At 29.8% G+C, this 23305-nt stretch overlaps 2 protein-coding genes across 2 annotated transcripts; both read right to left on the reverse strand.

Moving 5' to 3' along the window:
• Positions 1-763: 763 nt before the first annotated feature.
• On the reverse strand, positions 764-2909 carry LOC100786452 (transcription factor CYCLOIDEA). The gene is made up of 2 exons (XM_003551750.5): positions 1446-2909; positions 764-1342 (listed from the first exon to the last, which is right to left on the reverse strand). The coding sequence occupies exons 1-2, from the start codon at positions 2500-2502 to the stop codon at positions 1287-1289; spliced, it is 1113 nt and encodes a 370-aa protein (XP_003551798.1). The 5' UTR covers positions 2503-2909; the 3' UTR covers positions 764-1286.
• A 19796-nt stretch (positions 2910-22705) lies between these two features.
• On the reverse strand, positions 22706-23305 carry LOC100804662 (uncharacterized). Its single transcript, XM_006602935.4, has one exon. The coding sequence runs from the start codon at positions 23125-23127 to the stop codon at positions 22993-22995; it is 135 nt and encodes a 44-aa protein (XP_006602998.3). The 5' UTR covers positions 23128-23305; the 3' UTR covers positions 22706-22992.

Genomic DNA, 23305 nt, shown 5'->3' on the forward strand with positions numbered 1-23305 from the left:
AGTTATAAGATCATCCTTTACCATGCTCAATGTGGCCATCAAGAAATACATATTGTTGTCGATTTTCTCTCACAATAGATATCTTAGAATTCTAATAAAAAACAAATATTCTTAATTTTTAGTGAAAGTGTGCCAATAAAATGAAGACTTATAAATTGCATGGATTTAAGATGATTCACATGTAAGACAGCGGTGGAAATAAAAATAATAATAAAAACAACTAAATTATATTTTTTTTAGAGGAACAACTAAATTATGTTAAAAATATCAAAATCATTTAATTGAAAACATTTGATAGAGCGTATTAAAGGATTCTTAATAAATATACTTATGATACTTGTTAGCAAGGCTCAAGAATTATATTAGGGTTGAAGTTTCTCTATTGCTTTAACTGGTGTATGCATTTAGCAAATTATCTTATACCACCAAGCTAGCCTTTAGATATTATATAAATTGACAATGATTAAGATGAATAAATTTACAATAGGGAAATAAAAAGAATTATCAGAGGTTCTTAACTTGAACCTGTTAGAACAAAAGAGTGTGTTTGAATTAAGCAAAAAACATCTTGTACAAAATTAAAGGAATATAAAAAAAGCAGCTTACATTGTACAAATTAATAACTCTAGGTTTGGACGACATTCCAGTGCGATTTTTCTTGTATCTGTTGTGAAAAATTAAGGTGGACAATTTACATTCTTCCATGTGTGTTTCATGTATATTTCAGTGTTATACTATATATATGAAATTATGAATAGCTTTATATGAATTTATTGTCTAAAAATTTTGAAAACGGAAACTTTCTTACAGGATGATTAGCAGATGCATGCCTAACATGTATAGTTCTGTACTTCAATCAAAGCTAAAATATCTTGAATTTTCTTCTGCACATCCTTCTCTTACAATGACCAAAGGATATAGCTAGCTAATTTAAAGGTTTTCAACAATTATTAATCAATATATATTGATCAAAAACTAATTATATAAAAATTGAAATCAGCTAGCAAAAGAAAGGACGGTTCCTGATAAATATATTTGACCCTTATAATATCAGCCACACTTAAAATATTGGTCAGAAATTATACACGAAGCATCCTTTTTTGCCAACTGTCACATGCCCTTCTTGGCTGATATAGAGCAACAACAAAAAATCAGTACATTGTAGAAAGGAAATATAGGACAGAAAAAGTTACAGGTAGAAAAACACAGAAAGATGCCTCCATGACCATGATGTTTCTTAGCAAAACACTAGAGACAATCATCGGATAATACTGAAAGCTAACATATTAGCTTGGATGAGGATTGGTGCACTCCTCCCAAGATTTTCCAAAAATTTGAAGCCCTAAAATCAATACATGGGATTGTAAGTATCACAAAGATATCACAAAGCGATTTCAAGAGAAAAAAAAAATTCAGCTACTTGTTCATGAAAAAGAAACACTTACCTGTAGACAGATTCATGCTGGCTATTGCACAAAAGGTGGAGCGTCCATTGGCACCATTATTAGCTTCCCAATTTGGAGACAAATTGGGGAAGGAGTGGTAGTCACTGTTGTTTACACTTGCTTCCTTAGGGATCACAGCGTTTTGATGATGAATATTGGAAGACATCAAAGTGTGTTTCAACTTTCTTCTGATGACAATGGATTCCTCAATAACGTTGAAGTCATCATCTCTTGGCACTTCTCCACCCACATTTTGAGGATGAGGAGGTTGAAGGGTTGACCTTAACTGGTTCAGGATTTGAGGGTTTTCAGTTGCAGGGCACTTTTTCTTCAACTCTTGCACCTTCCCTTCGCCACTTGTGTTGCACAATACCTTGCTACTAGTCTTTTCCCTTGCTCTTGCCCTTGCTTTTTCCCTTGATTCCTTCATCTTTGCTTTAACACAATAAGCTGCAGGTTCTTTCAACTTCCCATTTTCCAAATTTATCCCATGTTGTTGTTGTAGGTCTTGTTGCTGGATAGTAGAAACTACTTCACCCTCGGAAGATGAGGAGAACTCGAAGCTTTCAACACTGTGCTTGCTTCGAGTAAGCTCCTTAATTGCCTTCTTGGACTTTGTGAAGAGCCAGTCAAGGGTGTTGCTGGCTTTGTCAAACCCTAACATATCTTGAAGATCAAAGAACTTGCGTGCGATCTCAATGGAAAGCCTAACCCTTCTGTCCCTCAAACCCTGAGAAGTATGAATCTTGCTGTGCCTGTCTTTCTTAGTTGCTTTCTTCATTGGTTTCTTGGTGATGCCATAAAGGGCACCACCTAGATCCTGATTCAGTATTGCACAATCTGCAACTGCCCAATTGGCTAGTGTTTCTGGGATTGGAGCATGGTAATGAGAGGGTATGTAGGTAAGAGCAAGTGGATCATGAAGAAAGGTGTTGTTGCTGGAAGAAGAATTTTCAGGATGAAGGAGAGTAAAAGAAGGATAGGGTGAAGTGGAAGAAGAAGATGAAGGGAAACGAGGGTAAGAGCCTGAGGAGGTATAATTAGTGGAAGGGAACATGTTTACATATGCAGATTTTGCAATTTCCAATGGACAGAAACCCTAGACAGGTTCTGTGGAATAATGAGGACCACACCAAACGCAGGAAGAGGGTATCTTATCTATCTTCCTAGTTTGCTTCCTTAGCTCTAGGAATACACTTTTATATATATATATATATATAAAAAATTTCTTTGCAAGGGAAATTAACTATTTTTCTAAATTTAACATATACTAGAACACATACGAGGAGGGAAAAGAAAAGGGTTTGAGGAAGTGATGATGGGTTTAGGCCAATGATGGAACTTTGGTTTGCTTTGCACAGTTTCCATTAGACTGGGAATACAGCTCTATATATATTTATTTATCAGGGTGTGTGTGCCGGTGCAGGACCATGCTCACAGGGGTGGGGACTGGAGAGAGAGAGAAAGAGTATAGGTATGTATGAGTAACAGTAACACATAGGATAAGACACATAATTGGTGGATTGTGTGCCTCATTATGTAAAAGCAACGTAAGCAAGAGTCAAATCATTAAGCTTTTGAGCCCGTTAATATATGTGTATACGTATTGTATGGGTGTGATGCGTTGGGTTTAGGGTTAAACTTGATTTGCAGAGACTTTAGAAGAAATGAGATTAAATGCATTTGTTTTATTTTTATAAATAGAATTTTGGGGGTAAAATGATATTTATAAAAACATCTAGATTCTTCTTTGAGTAAAATTAAATTTGCGAATCATTAAATTTTTCTTAGAATTCATACACCGCATTTTAAATAAAAATTCAAATATAGTCTAAATTAATTTAAAAGTAGATTTACGTAAACAATCATGAGTCATGACACTACCATGCATAGAGTTTAAACTCTATATTATATAACACTTTTTGTAACACTTATTTGTGTTTTTCTGTTATACTAGTATTTTTTTTCCTATCTCTTTCTTAATAAAATAAAAATAGATATAAAATATTATTATCAAACTAAGAGTTTTTTATTTTATTTTTTCCTTTACTTTTATTATATCTTTTTTTAACAGTTTTGTTATTTTAATTTATTTATTTTTTTACTTGGAGGAGATGCAGGTATAGATGTCAAAAAAATATTATACTTTTACAAATATACAAATAAACATTACAGCTGAGTCACAGATTGCAAAAGATAATATGTTTTCAAAAAGGTTGCAATTAAATTTTATTCAATATATAGCTTAACACAATAGTCATGTATTAACTCTTTACATTTCTGTGCATTTCACGAGTCCTACAACTAGTACTTAATCGGTACTTGTACAATTTTGCCTTAATCAACGTCAAATGTGTTGAAAATCATTCTTAATTAATGAAAGAAAGTCGCTAATTGTAAAAATTTGTGTTCTTTTGACTGGGTCGTAGTATCACCTACTGTCATTTTCAATCTAGCTAGAAAGCTCTTTCAATGTCTGACACGCATACATTGCTTTGCTGCACAGCGGGGTGGGGGTTACTTCTTCCTTCTCTGCACTCGACACAAATTACGAATATTTTTTACTAGTGAAATAGTAGTCACAATAAGAAATGAATCAAATGATGATGGCTTTTTGTCTTTGCTAAGCTACTTATTTTGATTTTGTCCTTCATCAACACCAAAGAGAAAGGAAATACACATGGTGGTACTTTTGTATCCCAACATGAAATCACCACTGTGCATTAGTAAATGGCATAAATTAATATAAATATGTTTGAGCGGATACAAAAGCAAAGGTTTAATTAAGGCTTTGATTCCAATATTGCACTAAAACCCCAACTACCTAATTAAAGTAAGCTGTCTCTTGACCTCATTCTTTTCCCTACCATTTTTAGTAAACTAGTAATCGCATTTTCACCATTATTCACTTCAGTGTTTCACTCTTCACTGTTAAAGGCATGCAGCTATCGCATGGTTTACTTCCAAGATGTAATTAAAAAAAATTATATTTGTATATATTAATTTTTCGTAGAACAAATAAAAGAAGATAAAATGGTTGATATATTTATGATGGAGAAAAATAGAGAGAATAATATATTATATTTTTTTTTAGAGAAAAGTGACACGAATAATGTAAGCTATTTTATGTTAGGAATGTCCCGGAAAAAAGTAATTGATATATTCTATAGCACATTTGAAATTTAGCATAACTAATTTTGAAAAAGTGTTTTACTACAATATTTTGTTTCTATATAAACGTCTTGAAATCTTTCTTTGTTTTTACAAGCTCGAAATTGTAGTTAAATTTTTTTTTCATGCAACTGTTTCTGAATTGTAATAGTCTGAATAACATTGCAATTTAAGACTACACGTCATAATAGTAACTATAAGTGGCATTTATTTCTTTTGGTGGTGGAGGCTAGAATGATCTTGACCATGATTATGGTGGTAGTGATTGTAACAATGGTGGTATATTTTAATTTTAAACTTTCATTTTAATTTAACAGATAAGAATAATCATTTTTATTTTCACATAAAAATATCATTCTCATATAATACATGATCACTATTAATTTATTAAAATAACTTTGTGATAATCAACCATTAAAATATTTCTTAATATTCTTCCACTTCCAAGTTTTCAACCACCAGTCTATATGGAAGGATTTAAAAATTTATAAAGTATTAACAATTTAAATCAAATTATTTTAAATCATTTAAAATTATTTGAGTTACATAAAATTAGTGCATTGAGTAAACTTGTTTTCAAGTATAAAATTTTTATCTTTATTTCTCCAAAACCTGACCCTAAATTTATCTTGAATTGTTGTCATGTCTAACTAATAGAAAGTAAAATAAGAAAGCAACATAAAAAAAGGTAAAACAAAATCGTTCCTTAAACAAATTTCTCTCTATTCGAGTGGTACTACTATTTATTAACCAAGAAAACCAAAACGCGCCCTCTAGCTGATATGTAATGCTCAGCAGTGAGGCCTTTTTCAGCTTTTAGCTTTGACACTATTACGTTAGGCAGATGGTAAAAAGTGGGAGAAAAAGAAAAGAGAAAAAAAAAACGAAAAATAAAGTTTTTTGTGTTATCTAATTTTTAATTTATTCTTCTCAAAATTTCTACACTGAAATAAAAAGGATGAATAAGCACTGCTCCTTAAAAAATACATAAACTGGTTGGGTCCCTGATAACAACTCGACGTAATACAAATCGGATCATTGAACCTAATTAGATGCGACCCTCAATAAGTATTCTCTCTTTCTAGGGCTGAATGACGTTGAAAATATACTCAATTTCATTGTCGGTAGCGTCGGGAAGGGCCCCGCTTCAATTTTTCTCTTTCAATTTAGGTTACATTATAAGTGATTTAAATTTGTTAATTACAGTGGATTAACTATATACTTAACCATTAACTGATAAAAAAAGTATTAAACAATAAGATCTCAACTAAAAAACAGTTACAAAAAAATATCTTAACTAAAAGAGAAAATTATATTGGACCATTAAATAAAAATAAAGAACTTAAAATAAATTTAAATTGATTGCATAACGGGAGAAGCAAATGAAGTATGACCTTAACCTCTTTTTTCGTTATTTCTAAAACTTTATAAATCTTCATATAATGTTTTGTGATCACTTAAATTTCTGTAGACTAAACATTTAATTTCTTTTATGTATTTTACTCAATTTGAAACTTTTGTCGCTTTTTTTTAAAAAAAAAATAACATTTAATTTCTCTATTTTTTTAAATTAAGAATTTGATTTAACTGCACGTCAATTTCAGGACATTGACGGTTAATAAAAAAAAGTTGACAGTTAAATCACTAATGTCTCACTACAACATTGGATTTTTTAATTATTAAAACATTTATTTAATAAGAATTTGATTAAATTATTAATTTCATTATTAAAAAAAACTTTTTTTTATCAAAAAAGTATGCTAAGGCATGATATTAGGGAAAGGAATCCCAACTATATATCTTGGCGCTCCAACTCCTAAAATCAAAAGAGACACACCCAAAATGTATTAATAAGCAAAGAAGGAACAAACACTTGGGGACTAAATTAAATTGGAGAAAGCAAAACCATTTGAACCTATATGAGAGTCCTTCCCTGTACCTAAAGAGCTCATATCTATCAAAAGCTCGTGGAGATCAATTTCACCAAATGTAACCACCGTTCAGTGCACCGAATGACACTAACTTGTACAATTTAACCAGTGATTCTGAAGGCACCTTAAAACCATATTTGATAATTTGAACATTTGAAAGTTTGAATAAGCATACCTTAAAACCAAAGACGACCCCACCCTTTTTCAGTCGTTATTTCTGTAGCAATAATGGCAACCATGATTTGTGTAAATTGCAATTATATTATTGTTGGTAATTCCAAAATTCAAATGGTTTAAATTATCAGTATTAATACTTGTCAAATTGCTTTTGAGATGATACTTGCCATTTTATTACTTAACAATTAAACTTGTCATGATTGAATGTTTATATTTTCTAAAATAATTATATTCCAACTGAACCTTTGTCCTTTTGTACAAGTATATTCTATATAATCTTATTGGATACACAATTGAACAAGAAATAGAAATATCTCTATTTCAAACCATAATCCATCACTTTGTAAAAGACTTTTTCTATTATACTAAACTTCATTGATTCAAATTATAATAGAATCTATGTACATATATAATAAATTATAAAAGGATAAGTAAAAATACCGCTCATGAGGTTTGTTAACATGACCACTATACCCCATTCTTAGACACATTGCATTCTTTTCATTTGGTAGATGGCATTCTTCGAATTATGGTTTTACTCACAAGCTTTAACAAAACTCACCCACCTATGGTTAGCAAAGTGTATTGTGTGGGAATTTAGATGATCATTTTGTGTTTTCCTTAGGTTGGACAATGAGGCGAGTCGAGGTGGCTTTGGCCCCTTGGCCCCGTAAAAGGTTGAGTGAGTTTAGGTTATATTTATCCTTGCCCTGCTAAGGTGCTTCATTGTCATGCTGGGGTAGTTTTTCATCTTACTCAAGTACTTCTTCCTTATGCTAAGGTACCTTTTCCTCTCAGTGTTGAGCTACCTCCTTGTCTATGTCAGTTCCCTCATCCTCAAACTCAACATAACCTTATTGAGTTGATTTCATTTTCACCCTAAAAAAGTTGACTTGGATTGGGCATCATTTAATGCTCATTGTAGGTGGTCCTGCTTGAGGTCGTGGAGATGGTAGTGTAAAATCTCTATGATGACACTTTAGTGGCTTTTGCATTTCTTTGGTGGCAAATGTTTTAGGTTTATGTGGCAAGCTCACCAAGTTGTATGTGTTTGGTTCCAGATCTCTCACTTCTAGTGATATGAGGTAATCACCTTTCCCTTATCCCCCGGGAACCTCATCTTATATCTATGACAAAATATAGTACAATAAATTATACTGGCACTCCTTAAGATTTTATGAGAATTCACATAATCTTCCTTTTTTTTAAAAATGTTTACAACAACCTTTGTTATGAGGATACACAGTGAAATTCTTAATTTTCAAACAATTAAGGGATTAATTAGTGTAATATATAAAAAGTGTTAGTGTATTATTTTTCAAAAAATTAAAAGAATTTGTGTAGGAATAATAAAAGGAGGAGTATTATATGTAACCAGAAAAAAAAATTCAGGAGGTATAAGTATAAATTACTAAATATAACATATATGTATACATTAACTTTAGGTTTATGTACATATAATAAATATTTTATTTGTTTTATTTATAATATTTAATTACTTAATTCATTAAGATTAAAGAATATAATAATATATCTTAAATCATGAATGCCCACTAAAAAAATTATGAATGCTTATTGATTGGAAAATTTTAGAATATTTGTTTTTAAGTTGATTACCTTTTGAATTTAACAAGGAAAGCCAACAGCCTCCTAAAAGATATGCAAATACGGAAAAGATAAGAACTAGACTTACTACAATTTGGACTTTTGGATCGTGAGTATTTGTTATGATGAAACATATTCAATTTGGTATTGAAATTTTGAAATAACGCCCCTAGCTATAGTTACTCATAATTTTTTTTTTTTTGAAGGATACTCATATAATTTTCAAAATGTTACAAATTATATATAAACAATATAATACTACAACGTATATATCAAGTTTGACAAAGTAATTAATTATTGACATTTGATATATACACACTTTAAATATCTTAGTATATTTTAAAGGCATGTTTAATTATAGACGTAAGAAAAGTATGTGTTTTAATTATAATCCTAACCAAGCCAAATGAAAGTTGTCCCACAAGTCATTCATGACTGATCTATGGAGACATTGGTTGAAAGCGACTGGTACCTTTTGGTCCTTGGGAGTGCAACGAAGAGAACAAGTGGTAGACAGTGTTAACGGGAAAGAAAGAAGTTCTTGATTTCTAGCTTAGAATATGCAGAGCAGAAGCCAAAGAAGCACGGTTTTATGTGCGTTTCATGTCATGTGGCTATGGCTAAGATTATTAATTTGGTTCTATGAGCGGTCCCATAACCCAAACTTCTGCTAATCGATCTCTTTGTTGTTGCCACTGCCATGCATGCCCCCACCAGACAAGTATTCATGTGCAGTGAAAAAGCATTTCTCATTATCTGGAGACAGTTTGGTACGTTGGAACTTTTGGCTAGTGTCAGGTAGTTGTTTCATCGCATTCATGCTAGCTGGCTTGCCTTACCTGCATAATTAATTACCAGGTTATAGACTCGCATCAAATTTTCATTTAATGGGGTCTTATCATTACATTCTATATATATATATTCTTCAGTTTTATTTTTGAACATGGTAGATGCGGAGGGAATGGTAAACACTTGCACATCAATTTCGATGTCAAAGTTAAAAGAGTATAAAAAATATGTACAATGAGTTTAGCTTCATATTTGTAAGTATAAAATCTCTTATCTAGTAGTGGAAAATGTTTGATGGATGACACTAATTAATATGTGCTATCTAACATTAGGAGAAAAAAAGAGATTAAAAAATTTGATATAATTAAAAAAATTAAGAAAAGATATTAATGAAATATTTAAAACAAAGAATAATTTGTATATTATTACTGTATAGTATTAGTCAACTGATGATACAGTGCGTTGTATTATTATTGTGGGCCGTAGATCACTTGATAAGATCTAAAGAGTCCATAACATGTATAAACACCTTGTAAGAGATCAAAGCATTACAATATAATAAATGGGATGATGAAAAGAATTATAATTAAGATAAATATAAAAATCATTACAATAAAAAATAGAACTGTTCCGAAAAGCATTTAATGATATCTCTGGGACAAAAATTATCAGAGCATTGAAGGCCCACCAACACAGAATATGTTAATTAATTATAAAAAAAATGAGTGATCTAAAATTGATCAACCACATAATTTCTTCCATGTAAAGAGCAATGATTATCAGATGACAGCAGATCAATGGCCTTCAACTCCAAGTTACAGTGGCGGTCATGATCATGACATTGCGTTACTCCCTGCAGATAGTCAGATGAAAAGGGACTAACAGAAACATTACCTGGTGGTGGCTAAAATATAGCATCTTTCACTAAGTGTGTTTGATTGTGAAAAAAAAAATTAAAAATATATTTAAATTAAAGTATAAAGAAAAAAAAAATTGAAATTTATGTTATTTTTTAAAAAAATTATGCTGTAATTTTCTCTCGTTAATCAAATCACCTCCTAAGAAAACCGTTATTAGTTCTTTTAAAGTTGATTATGATAATTAAATGATGCAATAACAAATAATAGTTAATAGTTAACCATTTAATAAATAATATCCAATCTATTTAAATTTAATAAATTATATTTCTTACTACTTAATTATAAGAAACAAAAAAAAGTTTTACAGATTTAAATATAAATAAAATTTAATTATTTTCACTTTATTTAATAATATAATTCCAAAAGTATCTTTTAATTGAGATTTTATTTCTAATAACTTTAGTAAAAAGATTTAATGTGATTAATATAAAACTAGAAAATGCTAACTAACTTTTTAAGTAGAGCAAAAAATAATTTTGTTTATATTGAAGTCTGGAGAGACTACTTGATATTTTACTCCTTTTCAACACTAAAACAACCTCTTTCAACACATGTAAAGACATAAAAAAATGAAGGGGAGTTTTACATTAACAAAGGATATACGTTGTTATTTACAATGCAAATTGAGAGGAAATCTATATAGGATAAGAAAAACAGATATTAAAAGTATAATTTTACTAAACTTTAGAAAATGTAAACATAATGTACCCTTCACAATATCAATAACAATGACTATGACTTAATAGTGATAATAACGATGAAAAAACAAAATAGTTCACAATTTCTTAATTTCAAATAAAAAGCGTAGAACAAAATTAAATTTAAGAATAATTATACTATTTTATTTAGTTAATACTATTTCTTTTATTTTTTTTATTTACACTATACATAAAGTCTCCTAGAAAATACTAAAAAACAGAGAAAAAATATTTTTTAAAATGAGAAAGATATAAAGTAGTTAACACTAACACCAAAATAAATCGGTATAATTTCCTCTTGAATTCATTATTTTAAGAATGGTGTGCTCTTAAATATTGTCCACAAAGAAACATTCTCAGTCATGATAGTAGTAATAAGAGTTTCTATAGCCCCCAACAATTTGGAGTTTGGATATTGTTAATTTTTTATCTAATTAAATTATATGTGATCTTGTTAATTATTTTTTTCTCAAATTAGTTCTTGATTATTATTTTTAAAATTTTAAAATTATAAATTTTTTAAATTAGAAAAATATGATTAAAAATAACTTTAGAAGTCTGAATCAAAAAATATTTTAATTATTTTCAACATTTTTTTATAAAACATATGTTCAAGAAACAATAATAAGAAATTTTTAAATCATAAATCCCAAAATATTTTTTATAAAAGTGTTGAAAGTAATTAAAAAGATTTTAGGGTTCAGATTTCTAAAATTATCTTTAAACATATTTTCCAATTTAAAAAAGTTTCAATTTTAAAAATAATAATTAAGTAATAGTTTGAAAAACAAAAGAAGATTACTAATAAAAAATACCATATAATTTGATTGATTAAAAAACTAAACGTATCAAAATCTTTGAAATTACCCTAAACACCGTAGAAATAGAAACTCTATAGAAGTAATAGCTAAAATATGCCTAATGCATGCAGATTGGAGACACAATTACTTTAGAAGCCCCACGCCTCCACCGATGGTGTGCCCGTGCACGCGCGGTAAGGTCCTTAATTTTCGATACTGAAGCTTAATAAAAGCTCCGTCTGCTTTTGAACACTTAAACACCACCATCATTTATAAATTTTTTATCCAAGTGTAATTTAATCATTCAATTTTTATTTGGTTCCTACACTATTTCTTTTTATTAACTAGGCTTAAATTAAAAGGGATTTATGTATATATGTATTAAATCAAGGTACATACTTATTATTTGGGCCGCTTTGTGGGGTGGGGTGTCCTGGTACATATATACCCATTATTTTAGAGTTTGTGAATGTGAATATATCGCGTTATGGGAAAGGGTCCAGAAATTGGGCTTGTTAAAAAGAGGGGTAGAATAGAAAGAGGGGATGGGGAGGGATAGAATATAAATTTCTCAAAAGCGCAGAAAAAAATGGGGTTAGAAAGAGGAAATGGGAGGGCTAATAGCATTACCATGCTATCAATCTATCATCTGAAAGTTCCGTGGATTATCATGAGTAAATGACTCAAGTGCCAAGCCTCTTGACCAAAAAGACAAAGTATGTCCCAGCATAGCCATAGGCCCAAGGTGAGAGGCTAGGGGGTATGTAAATAGTAAAAACTAATAGTGGCCTTGGCCCAATGTACCAACAAAAGTGGAGCAGTTTGAAACGGCGAAGTCGAAATAGTTGTTGATTTCATATATGGCATGTACTAAAATGAGCAGCTAGTTGTATATTTTGGATAATAACTACGTGTTCACTGAATAATAATATAAGTATTTAAGAAAAATCAAAGTAATGTTGTGTCTTAACTTGGATGGTGATAAGATTCCATTCGAAAAAATGATAGGAAATACTTACAAAATATTTTGATATACATACTCAAGTTCGTATTAGACCCAATAGAGTAGCTGTGTTTAGAATAGTTACGTACTGGCTTATTCGTAGTACTTGGCTATGAGTGAGTCACAACAATATATAGTAGTTAGGTAGGTTCCTCTAGGCAATATTGTGGAATGCAATGCATACTAATAAAAGAATACTTTGGAACTCCAGCTGTAGGACGTGTAAATGTTCTGCATTAATTGAATTCTCCCATTTGGGAGTAGAAGTGTACCAATTAGAACAAGTATGCGTGTGTATGTAATTTCATAACCAAATATTGTCCACAACTCTTGGATTTTTTAATAACCAAGTGATCTCAGTTTAGTAATTTCATTTGTGTGCGTAAGGGAGATCAAATTACTTTGCTATGAGTTACATTAACTATGAATGATATTGTTTTTTGATTGTTTATTTTGTCAAAATTGAACAACTATAAATATGTGATTAAAGAGTGCTCATTTTTATATAAAAATGGTCAATTTTAATATATATATATATATATATATATATATATATATAAAATACTAAATAATTATATCATAGATTGTACTTGTTTATACAAATCAGTGAACTTGCACGCATAGAAGAGACATGCGGAGGTTGGTAGGCAAAGGGTTATTGGGCCTTCACTTGAGTTCCATTTTTCTTTCAAGAGGGAGCTATCTCTTGACAACTAACCTCCATTGATGTTGACCATTTATTTGTCTTTTAAGACCCTATTTTAACCGATGAATAACGACAACTATTAGGCTCTCTTTTTTTTTTTTTCATTGCCTTTGTTCCTTTGGTTCATTTTTTCCCTCTTTATTAAGCTCTCATGTAATTAAAATTTAATGAATAAGTATTTAGTTAAGTTATTTACCCAAATACAAATGTAAAAGAATAGCTATCATTTTGGGTACAATTAATCGTTTACAATTAGTTTTCATGCAAGTATAAGGAGTCTTATATTTTATAATATCACCTAAATATTTCACTTAATATTCTATGAATAAAATATTAAATAAAAGATAAATATATTTCATATTTTAAAATATTAAAAACATTCAATATGTTTTTAGTTAATAATTGAGAGAATTACAAAAAAGGATGGTAGGATTTAAAATTACAAGAATGTTAACAAGTATTTTTTAAACATTGGCAAAGAAAATAATAGAAACTTCTTGATATGATTTTATTATATAAAGACATAAACAATATTTAATGCGTACTTTCTATAAGTACGGACAAGTTTTTTTGTACATTGAAAATATACTTCTAGATTTAGATAGACTTTTAAAGTTTAACATAAAATTAATAAAAAATATAACCATCGAGTATTGATTATTTCAGTGGTTGAGAGGCTACAGTTGTTCTTGAGATTCCTTGAAATATCAATCCACTGATAATTTTGTCCCATAACATCAATTAATAGTAACAAAATTATGTCACAATGTGGATGCACATGTGAATGGAAACAATATTGTTCTCATGTTTTAGGTATTGTGTTTCTACTTCATTTTTCTTCTACTCGATCTTCTCTTATCATCAATTTCTCATTTTTTTTCATTAAACTCTGTTAATGGTTAATACCTAAACGTGTGAGAGGAAGAGAGTATAGTAATTAGCAATGAAAAGCCAATTCAATATACTTTGAGTCGTTTGTTAACCAACATCCTTAATTAAAACCATTTCAATTATATTAGGTGCAGCTAATCTTGTACGACAAGATGATTGTGTTCTATCATTTTATGTTACATGCTGGTAGTTACTATGTCTTGATGATTTTTTTACTCTCCCTGTTTTATCCTATGCACAAAAAGTTATTTTGATAAGGCATTCATGAGTCCATGATTTTATTTTAGAGAAATGAAATGGGTTGGAGATGGGGCCTACATCTTTAAGTAGTGGGCGCATCCTTTTTGTATTGTGAAAGAATCAAAACAGAGAGTAATGGGTGTGGTATGATGAAAGGGACCACAGGGTCAATGTGGAGATGTGAGTAAGCATGTGGATTTGGGGTGTATGTGTGCATCATAAAGCTACCACTTTGACCAATCAAACTTTTTTCCACCAGTTAACTGAATCATGAGGTCCCCTCTGTTCACACTGGGCCCTAAATCAGATCCAGATTTTTCTCTCTTTTTTTACAGATATAGTATTTTTTTAAAAAAAATTAAGTTTATTTTTAATATAAAAAAATAAATATAATTAAAAATATATAATTTATTAAATTGTAGATGTAAATATGCTAGTAATAATATTTTTAAAATTATTTTTTCTTCAAAGAGTATATAAAATAAAGTAAAGAGTGAGAGAAATATAATACTGTTTGAAATCTGACCCATCTCTGATACTACACACACTGCACTAGACTGCACGAGTGCAAGAGAGTTGTGTTTGAACTTTGATGTTGTATTTATATGAATTCTTTGCTTTCCCTCTGGAGCCTTGTCGCATTACGTGTTTAATAAAGTTGGAAGAATGCTGATAAAAAAGAAGTTGGAAGAACGGGAGTTTTTTTTTATTATAGAAAATTATTCATCAACACTCAATATGCTCATAAACATCCACTGAGAAAGAGCATTTTTTTCGTATTGATGTATACGGTTTTTCCATTCCTGCAATTCTACTATAAATAATATGATTTGACATAAAGCAAGATGTGTGTTTGTTAGGTATTTAATATAGACAATATTGCAGTAGTGCTTGTGAAAAGACAAGCCAAAATTATCACAATATCAAAATGATTAATAAGGATATGTATTTGCTTTAAATTGTTTACAATTATTAATTGTTGATTTATTGAATATGAACTAATTATTTTTAAAATAAAGTAAAATTATTTTTTCAAAAAAAAAGTGATCTTAAAATTATTTTTTATATTACTTATATCATGACAAAATTTGTGCTTAAAAATGTGTTTTTCTATTCTAGTGATGTTCATCTTCATGGGGAAAGTACCACTTATTAAAAATAATGTTTATTAGTGCTGTGAAAAGTACTATTTAATGTTAATAATGCTCATTATTGCTGCAAAAAGTTGCTCTTCTATGTCAATATTATTATTGCTACTGAAAAAAAGTATTTTTCTATGTCGACGTATTTGCTATTGCTAGAAAAGGTACTAATGAATGCCAATAAGTTCATTGTTGCCATGAAAAATTATCTTTTTACACCAATAATGTTGTTGTCGTTGGAAAAAAATATTGCTTGATACTAACAACACATTTGTAGTAACATTTATCACGCACTGCCCAGACTCTGTTATATATGCTGTTATGGTTTGATGGTATTTAAAGATCTTCTAATTATTATGATTTTGTCTTACTTTTCGTCACTAGCCAAACTGCAAATCTCTTTCATACAACTTTTGAGGTGAAGATATTGACTTTTGATGATGGAACGATGAGAGACAACATGGAAGCGAACCATGTATAAAGGTCACTGCCATCTGGTAAGCAATGATGATGATTATCTTTCTTCTTCTTCTTTTTTACTTAACTAAAAATACTTTATTCCATACTCATTTTTAGTTCAATTTTTATTAAAAGTATAAGTAAACCCTTATATGAATAAGAATTCATTTTAAAAAAAAGGATGATACATGTATTAAATAAGAAATATAAAATTATTTTAAACACTTGGACGAGCTAATATTTCTCTTTGAAACAATTAATACGGTTTAATTTAAAAACGGCACACATACAAGAAAAGTTAAGCTATATGATAATTTGATAGTTTACTAGTGATTAACTGTCGCTGTATTCGGTTTCTGCTTAATAAAATGTTACATAAGTTAAAATCAGTGTGATCAAATTGTATTTTCGATTTTTAATTATATTATAATTATTGGGAAATACCAAAGTCTTGGATCGACTATTTCAATCTTTGGAGTGCAGCTTATATATCTGTTAGGCAACTTCTCTTAATGTCAATTGATTTTAAGATGAAATCTAACATGATATCAGAGCAGGCTCTGATCGGAGACCTCGTCTTTGCTTCCCCAACAAGTGCTAGGTGTGAAGGGGGAGTATTGGGATCCGGCTTCCTCAAGTGTGAGCATCGACTGAGCTTAATAAAACGGAGGTTGATGATCAATCTACTAAATTAACGTCCCTACACCTTGATATGCACTTGTGAGACCCAAAACAAGTTGAACGACGAGACAGCTCTTCGACAGACATTTTCTATTTCAAGAGTGATGGAGATATGGTTCCTTATATTGGAAACCGCAAGAGACGAATGTAAAGAACTCTTATTGTCTGTCATGACGGTGAGAAGAAGAAGAAATAAGAGATGGAGGGAAGGTAAGGTAAGGGAAGTGATTTGAGAGAGATAAAGTAAGAGAATATATTTGAGAGAGACAGCGAGCTAAAAGGCTCACAGGGGTTTGAAAAGTTCAGCCCATGTCACGTATTGAACATTTTCCATCTCAAGAATGATTGAGACATGATTCTTGATGTTGGAGACATCAAGAACAGTGTGAAAGATAGAGTTTGAGTGAGACATGGTGATGGAGAAGAAAAAGAAAGGGGCTGAAGGTGCTAGGGCCTGTGTGCAAAAGTCAAAGGAAGGCGTTAGGGCTCTCACATTATCCATTCTAAGATGGTATCAGAACAAGTTCTGATCACGCTTTCGCTAGCCCTCGCTTGTGATGACAAGCACCCACCATTTGTTGTTCAAGCATCAAGTCCAAGAAGTGCTTGGCGTGAGGGGGTGTGTTGGAAATAATTCAAGTTCCACATCGGCTAACAATATAACCTTATAAGTGAGAGATAACTCTCACCCCTTGAACTAGTTTTTGAAGTTGAGTTAGACTTAAACTCACCTTCTAAGATGGTATCAAGCCCAATAAGTGTTGGGCGTGAAAGAGGTGTATTGAGAAATATCTAAGTCTCACATAGGCTGCCTCAACCCTTGGAGTGCAGCTTATATATCTGTTGGATAACTTCACTTAATGTCAATTGATTTTAAGATGAAATCTAACAATAATATTATAATATAGATTAATTAGTTAATTAAGACATTGTTTGGCTAGTGACCAAAAGTAAGACAAAAATCATAATAATTAGAAGATCTTTAAATACCATCAAACCATAACAGCATATATAACTGAGTCTGCCCAGTGCGTGATAAATTAGAAGGAAAATTATTGATGGATACTTTGGTTAATCTACATATATAAGAAGAGATGAAAAGATACAAGAGAAAAAAAAAATTGGGGTGAGTAAGCATGTGGATTTGGGGTGCATGTGTGCATCATAAAGCTGTCACTTTGACCAATGAAACTTTTTGCCACCAGTTAACTGAATCATGAGGTCCCTCTGTTCATTGCGCCCTAAATCAGTTCAAGATTTTTCTTTCTCTTTTACAGATATAGTATTTTTAATTTTAATTTTTATTTTTAATATGAATAATTAATTATAATTAAAAATATATAATTTATTAAATTGTAGATGTACATATACTAGTAATTATTTTTTTAAAAAATATTTTTTCTTCAAAGAGTATATAAAATAAAGCAAAGAGTGAGAGAAATTTAATACTGTTTGAAATCTGACCATCTCTGATACTACACACTGTCTTACACCGATATTTTAACAACAAATTCAATAAATGTCAGTATAGTATTAGGTGTATTGAATTTTTTTTGGAAAGAAAGTGTATGCAGTGTTAGGTGTGTAATGGTCCTTTTGGGAAAGGGAGAGTACACGAGTTGTTTATTTCAAAGAATAAATTAGATGCATGCAAACTCTACTTTTTAGTTATAACTAATAAAATATATGTAATTCCGTCAATTATTTTTTAAAATTATTTTTAAATTAATTAAAAATTTTAATAATTTAAGAAAAAATATTTAAGAATTTGAATAACATAATTCATTTAGGAAATCTTTTAAATGATTGACCAATTCAAATAATATATATATATATTTAATGCATATAGGAATTTTAGAAAAATAATTAATCTATTTATAAGAGGATGACTGCAAGAGAATTGTGTTTGAACTTTGATGCTATATCTATATGAATTCTTTGCTCCCCCTCTAGAGTCTTGTCGCATTACATGCTTAATAAAGTTGGAAGAATGCTGATAAAAAAGAAGTTGGAAGAACGGGAGTTTTTTTTATTATAGAAAATTATTCATCAACACTCAATTTGCTCATAAACATCTACTGAGAAAGAGAGCATTTTTTACGTATTGATGTATGCGGTTTTTCCATTCCTGCAATTCTAATATAAATAATATGATTTGACATAAAACAAGATATGTGTTTGTTAGGTATTTAAAAACATAAATATTTATATATCATCGTTTATTTTGGCATAGAGCCGGAGACTATAGACAAGATTGGAGTGCTTGTGAAAAGACAAGCCAAAATTATCACAATATCAAAATGATTAATAAGGATACGTATTTGTTTTAAATTGTTTACAATAATTAATTTTTGATTTATTGATTATGAATTAATTATTTTTAAAAATGAAGTAAAATTATTATTATTTTTTTAAAAGTGATCTTAAAATTATTTTTTATAAACAAAATAGAAATACGTTAAAAGTATATGTAAATATCTTTTATGAATTATATATATATTGACAATTAAATTATTAGTAAAGATAGATATTTCACAGTGACATTTGATTGTCATTAGAATAAGGTTTTCTTTTGTTAACAAGGTCAATTTTATAGGGAAAAAATATACTTATATCATGACAAAATTTGTGCTACAAAAAGTGTTTTTCTATTATATAGCAGAAAGTACCTCATTAACAATAATGTTTATTATCAACAATAATGTTTATTATGGCTGTAAAAAATACTATTTAATGCTAATAATGTTCATTGTTGCTACAAAAAGTTGCTTTTCTATGGCAATGTTGTTGTTGCCACTGAAAAAAGTATTTTTCTTTGTCGACCTATTTGTTTTTGCTAGAAAAAGTACTAATGAATGCCAATAACGTTCATTGTTGTTGCCAAAAATTATTTTTTTTTTATACCAATAATGTTGTTGTGGTTGGGAAAAATATTACTTGATGCTAACAACATTTATATTCACATTTACGTGACCTCAAACATAAAGTTTTTCGGGTAACCATTTTATAAATATTTTAAAAATAAAAAAATAGTTATTTTCGTAAAATGATCTATTTTCAAATACACATTCGGATAAAAAAATAATTCTCAAATACACATTAACATTATTAAGCTCTAACTATCTAATGTATAAAAAAAAGACACGATGATAAAAAAAACTCTCACGTTAAATTTATTTTTTCTATTTTTTTATTGTGACAATGGTAAAAAGTATATTCATTAATATTGTTGATAATTAATTTTTATTGGAGAACTAATGATCTTTAGTTCTCTCAACTTAATACCACTTACACTATACATTAATTTCTCAGGTTATGAAAATTCATTTAAAAATTGATTTTTTACGATAAATATTTTTGATATATATAAATTTCATAATCAAAATCTTAAATCACAGATTTAAAAAATATGATTATTTTTCAACTATACAATTCATAACCAAAAAAGTCACATTGCATATGTTGCATTTATTTATTTTATTTGGACAGGAATTGATGGACATGCAACATATATACATAATCTGACTAGACTTAGAGAACAAGTATATTCATACAGAAACATCTATTCAGAAAAGAGACACCAAGTCCGCACAACGGTGCACAAAAAGAATGAACCTCAAATGCTGAAGATATTCTGTCATTACCCTTTCGGCCACTAACAGCAAATATATAAAATGTCTGAAATCTGAAGAGCTAACCATGTTGGTAAATACTCCATTAGATCCAAACATTCGATGGAAGTCTATAGTATACTACGTAGAAATTCTATGAATCAGTCACTTCATATAGTTTATTCGCTATGAGTCTAAAAGAATAGAAAAAGAAGTTTTAAATTTCTTATATAATCGAGCTAGCTTAATTAGTTAAATGGAAAGTTTTCAAAGTGGCATAAAGAAAGAATACAATATCGACCTAGGAGCTCACTGATTCCATGTTTTGCACATTCAACAAGAATTTTGAGGGTGAAAGATATTTTTAATATATATTAAAAAAATTGATACTACAACTCTCGATAGTATAATTATTTTTAATAAAACTAAATCTATTAATATAGGCATTAAAAATTTATATCAATAAATAATATATCATATTAATAATTATTTTATTATATAAAAAAAGAATATTTTGTATCTGTAGTCAAGAACTCCTACCGAAGCAAAATTGGTCTCAGGGAAAGCCAATTAATGGAAAAAAAGACGAAGGAAAAACGCTGCCACTAAACTGCGAGTTCAGCTCAATATCTATCAAGCATATATATGAAATTACGTGCATTGTTTTTTACATTAGTTAAATGTATAATTGATGTAAAAAATATCACATTTTATATCGATTATATATATATTGATGTAAATATAATTGATATAAAAAACATCACATTTATATCATAACTAATGTAAATATTCAGAACTCACATATAAGTCAAGAAATGACACATTTTAATTTTGTGAGCACAAAAAATATATTAAAAATTTTGCAGAAATCTTGGACTTCAATTTTTTAAGCCTAAATTAAATATAGACTTTTTGGTCCAGCTCATTATAACTCGGGACCTGTATTGGGATGGATACCTAGTTTTGCCACCTATTCTTGTGAGTAGGTGGTCTTCTTTTCTAATTCTAATGGGAGTAGAAAAATATGATAGATCTTATACAAACCCATCACTATAAATGAAAGTAAAAACAGCAATAATGGATCATCTGTGTGTATATATAGGCGAGTAACATAACCCTTTAAACACACCATAACACAGTAATACTTTGATAAATTGATTGCTTAGGCTCCCAAAGTTTGAACTACGTAGTTAACGACTATTTTTTTTTTCTCATGCCACAGACACAAACGTTCTCTATGTTTGAATAGTGTCAAATAGGAATATTAATATTAGAGCTTAGTTCATATCCGTTTCTTTTTCTAAATTTTCACACACACATATATAGCAGCTGGTCCTTAGGAATAATTCATACTATACATTTCTTAAGTTCTCACAATTGTCTCAATTATTGTTGTCAAGGGATCCAAAAGAGATTAACAATAGAGCCTACAAGTAAATGATGCAGCGGTAAGGAAGACAAAATTTGCACTGGTAAAAAGTGTGGAAATAACAGTTAGTGTGTCTGGAATAGCATCTTTTTTGCCATGTTAATGCAGAAGTTAGTATTGTTACGCATAGAATGTACATTTTGTTTACTGTTTGGTCGTGTTCAAACACTTACAGTAACAACATCTAGTGTGTGTTTGAATATTACCAAAATCGCGATGAATTCAACAAAATCATATAGAATACATGAATTTTTTGAAGCATCTATAAGTAATTTCAAAGACACCGTATTTTTAAAATCGAATTTGCTTGATTCACCTAACCGTCAGTCCAAACATACCATTAGAAGAACCTACCGAAACAAAACTATTCAGAAGGAATTTGAAAGAAAAAAAAAATGCAATGAGAAAGTCTTATGAAATAGTGACTCAGAGGAGACAAATCAAGAAGTGGATAAAACGGTAAAAAAAAACAAATCATGCCTAAAGCAACCATGAGAAAAATGGAAATAAGGGTCATATCATCGGGCGCACCCACATGTGATGCACAAACTCTTCTTCACAATGCAATATAATGTAACTTTGAGTTGACAAGACCTCAACAAATAGAGCCTACGTAAAAGACACAACACACTCATGAGCTTATAAGCACCCATTTGTGTCCTTCTTTTGTAGGTATATAAATATAGGTCTTATGCATCCTCGCTTTTCATTTTTAACTTTTTACCTTGACCTTTAAAGGCAACATTCTCCTCCATCTAATCGAGAAAACCTTCAATTATTTAGTGTTCTTTTTTTAATCACTACAAGATGAAAACCTTGAAACTTACTAAAAACTGTAGAAACACCTTATTGTCATTAGCTTATTCTCAATGGTTTTTGTAGCGTACCAAATCATACAAAATAAACAAAATATGCCAATTAGAATTAATTTTTTCAAACTAATTAAAGATCAGTTCTAGCTTGATTCAGAATCAAAAGAAACAAATCGATCTATACCAAGTGCAGAATAGAAACTGAAAATTTTGATTCAATACTTTCACCAATTAGCTTTTTGCACGTAGAGAACATACATTTTTTAGGCATGATATGAAGGAAAATTGTCTCTAACGTTACTTGCTCTGCTATTTACCTAGTGAATAATAATAATAAAGAGCTAACAAAACATTTATCCTTTTTTCTGCGTGCTTGAACTTTGATCCTTGGCTATGGCTTTGAGGACTCTAGAGTGTGCTGATCCACGATATGATGAGCCGCAAAGAAGAACGTTAAACAATGCTTGTTGTTGAGAATGATTCTAGTCATGCCAACAGAGAAGCATGACTACACATCTTCTGATTATGTATAGTCTTCCTTTTTGCTCTTTGAGGTACCCTCCAAGCCTTCTGCATAAAAGTTTCTTCTTTGAACCTCTCATGGAATCTTTGCTCATCTTTGAGTCTATGCTCCTTCCTTTCTTTGTTAACAACTTACACTTTGTAGTGTACAGAGACAGTGTGTGTGTTGAAACTTGAAACCCTTGAAGCAATGATACAAATGGGGCTCCAAAGGGCTTCTTATAGAGCGAAATGTGTGGTCCAAGGTTCCTAAAGAAAATGTCTATAGGACCC

The sequence above is a fragment of the Glycine max genome, chromosome 18 (assembly GCF_000004515.6).
Source record: "Glycine max cultivar Williams 82 chromosome 18, Glycine_max_v4.0, whole genome shotgun sequence".
Classification (NCBI taxonomy): domain Eukaryota; kingdom Viridiplantae; phylum Streptophyta; class Magnoliopsida; order Fabales; family Fabaceae; genus Glycine; species Glycine max.

Coding starts and splice junctions, on each gene's coding strand:
- LOC100804662 (XM_006602935.4), bottom strand. CDS start 23,127: ATGAGCAAAGATTCCATGAGAGGTTCAAAGAAGAAACTTTTATGCAGA.
- LOC100786452 (XM_003551750.5), bottom strand. CDS start 2,502: ATGTTCCCTTCCACTAATTATACCTCCTCAGGCTCTTACCCTCGTTTC. Junction 1,343..1,445: donor CAGCATGAATCTGTCTACAG/GTAAGTGTTTCT, acceptor TATTGATTTTAG/GGCTTCAAATTTTTGGAAAA.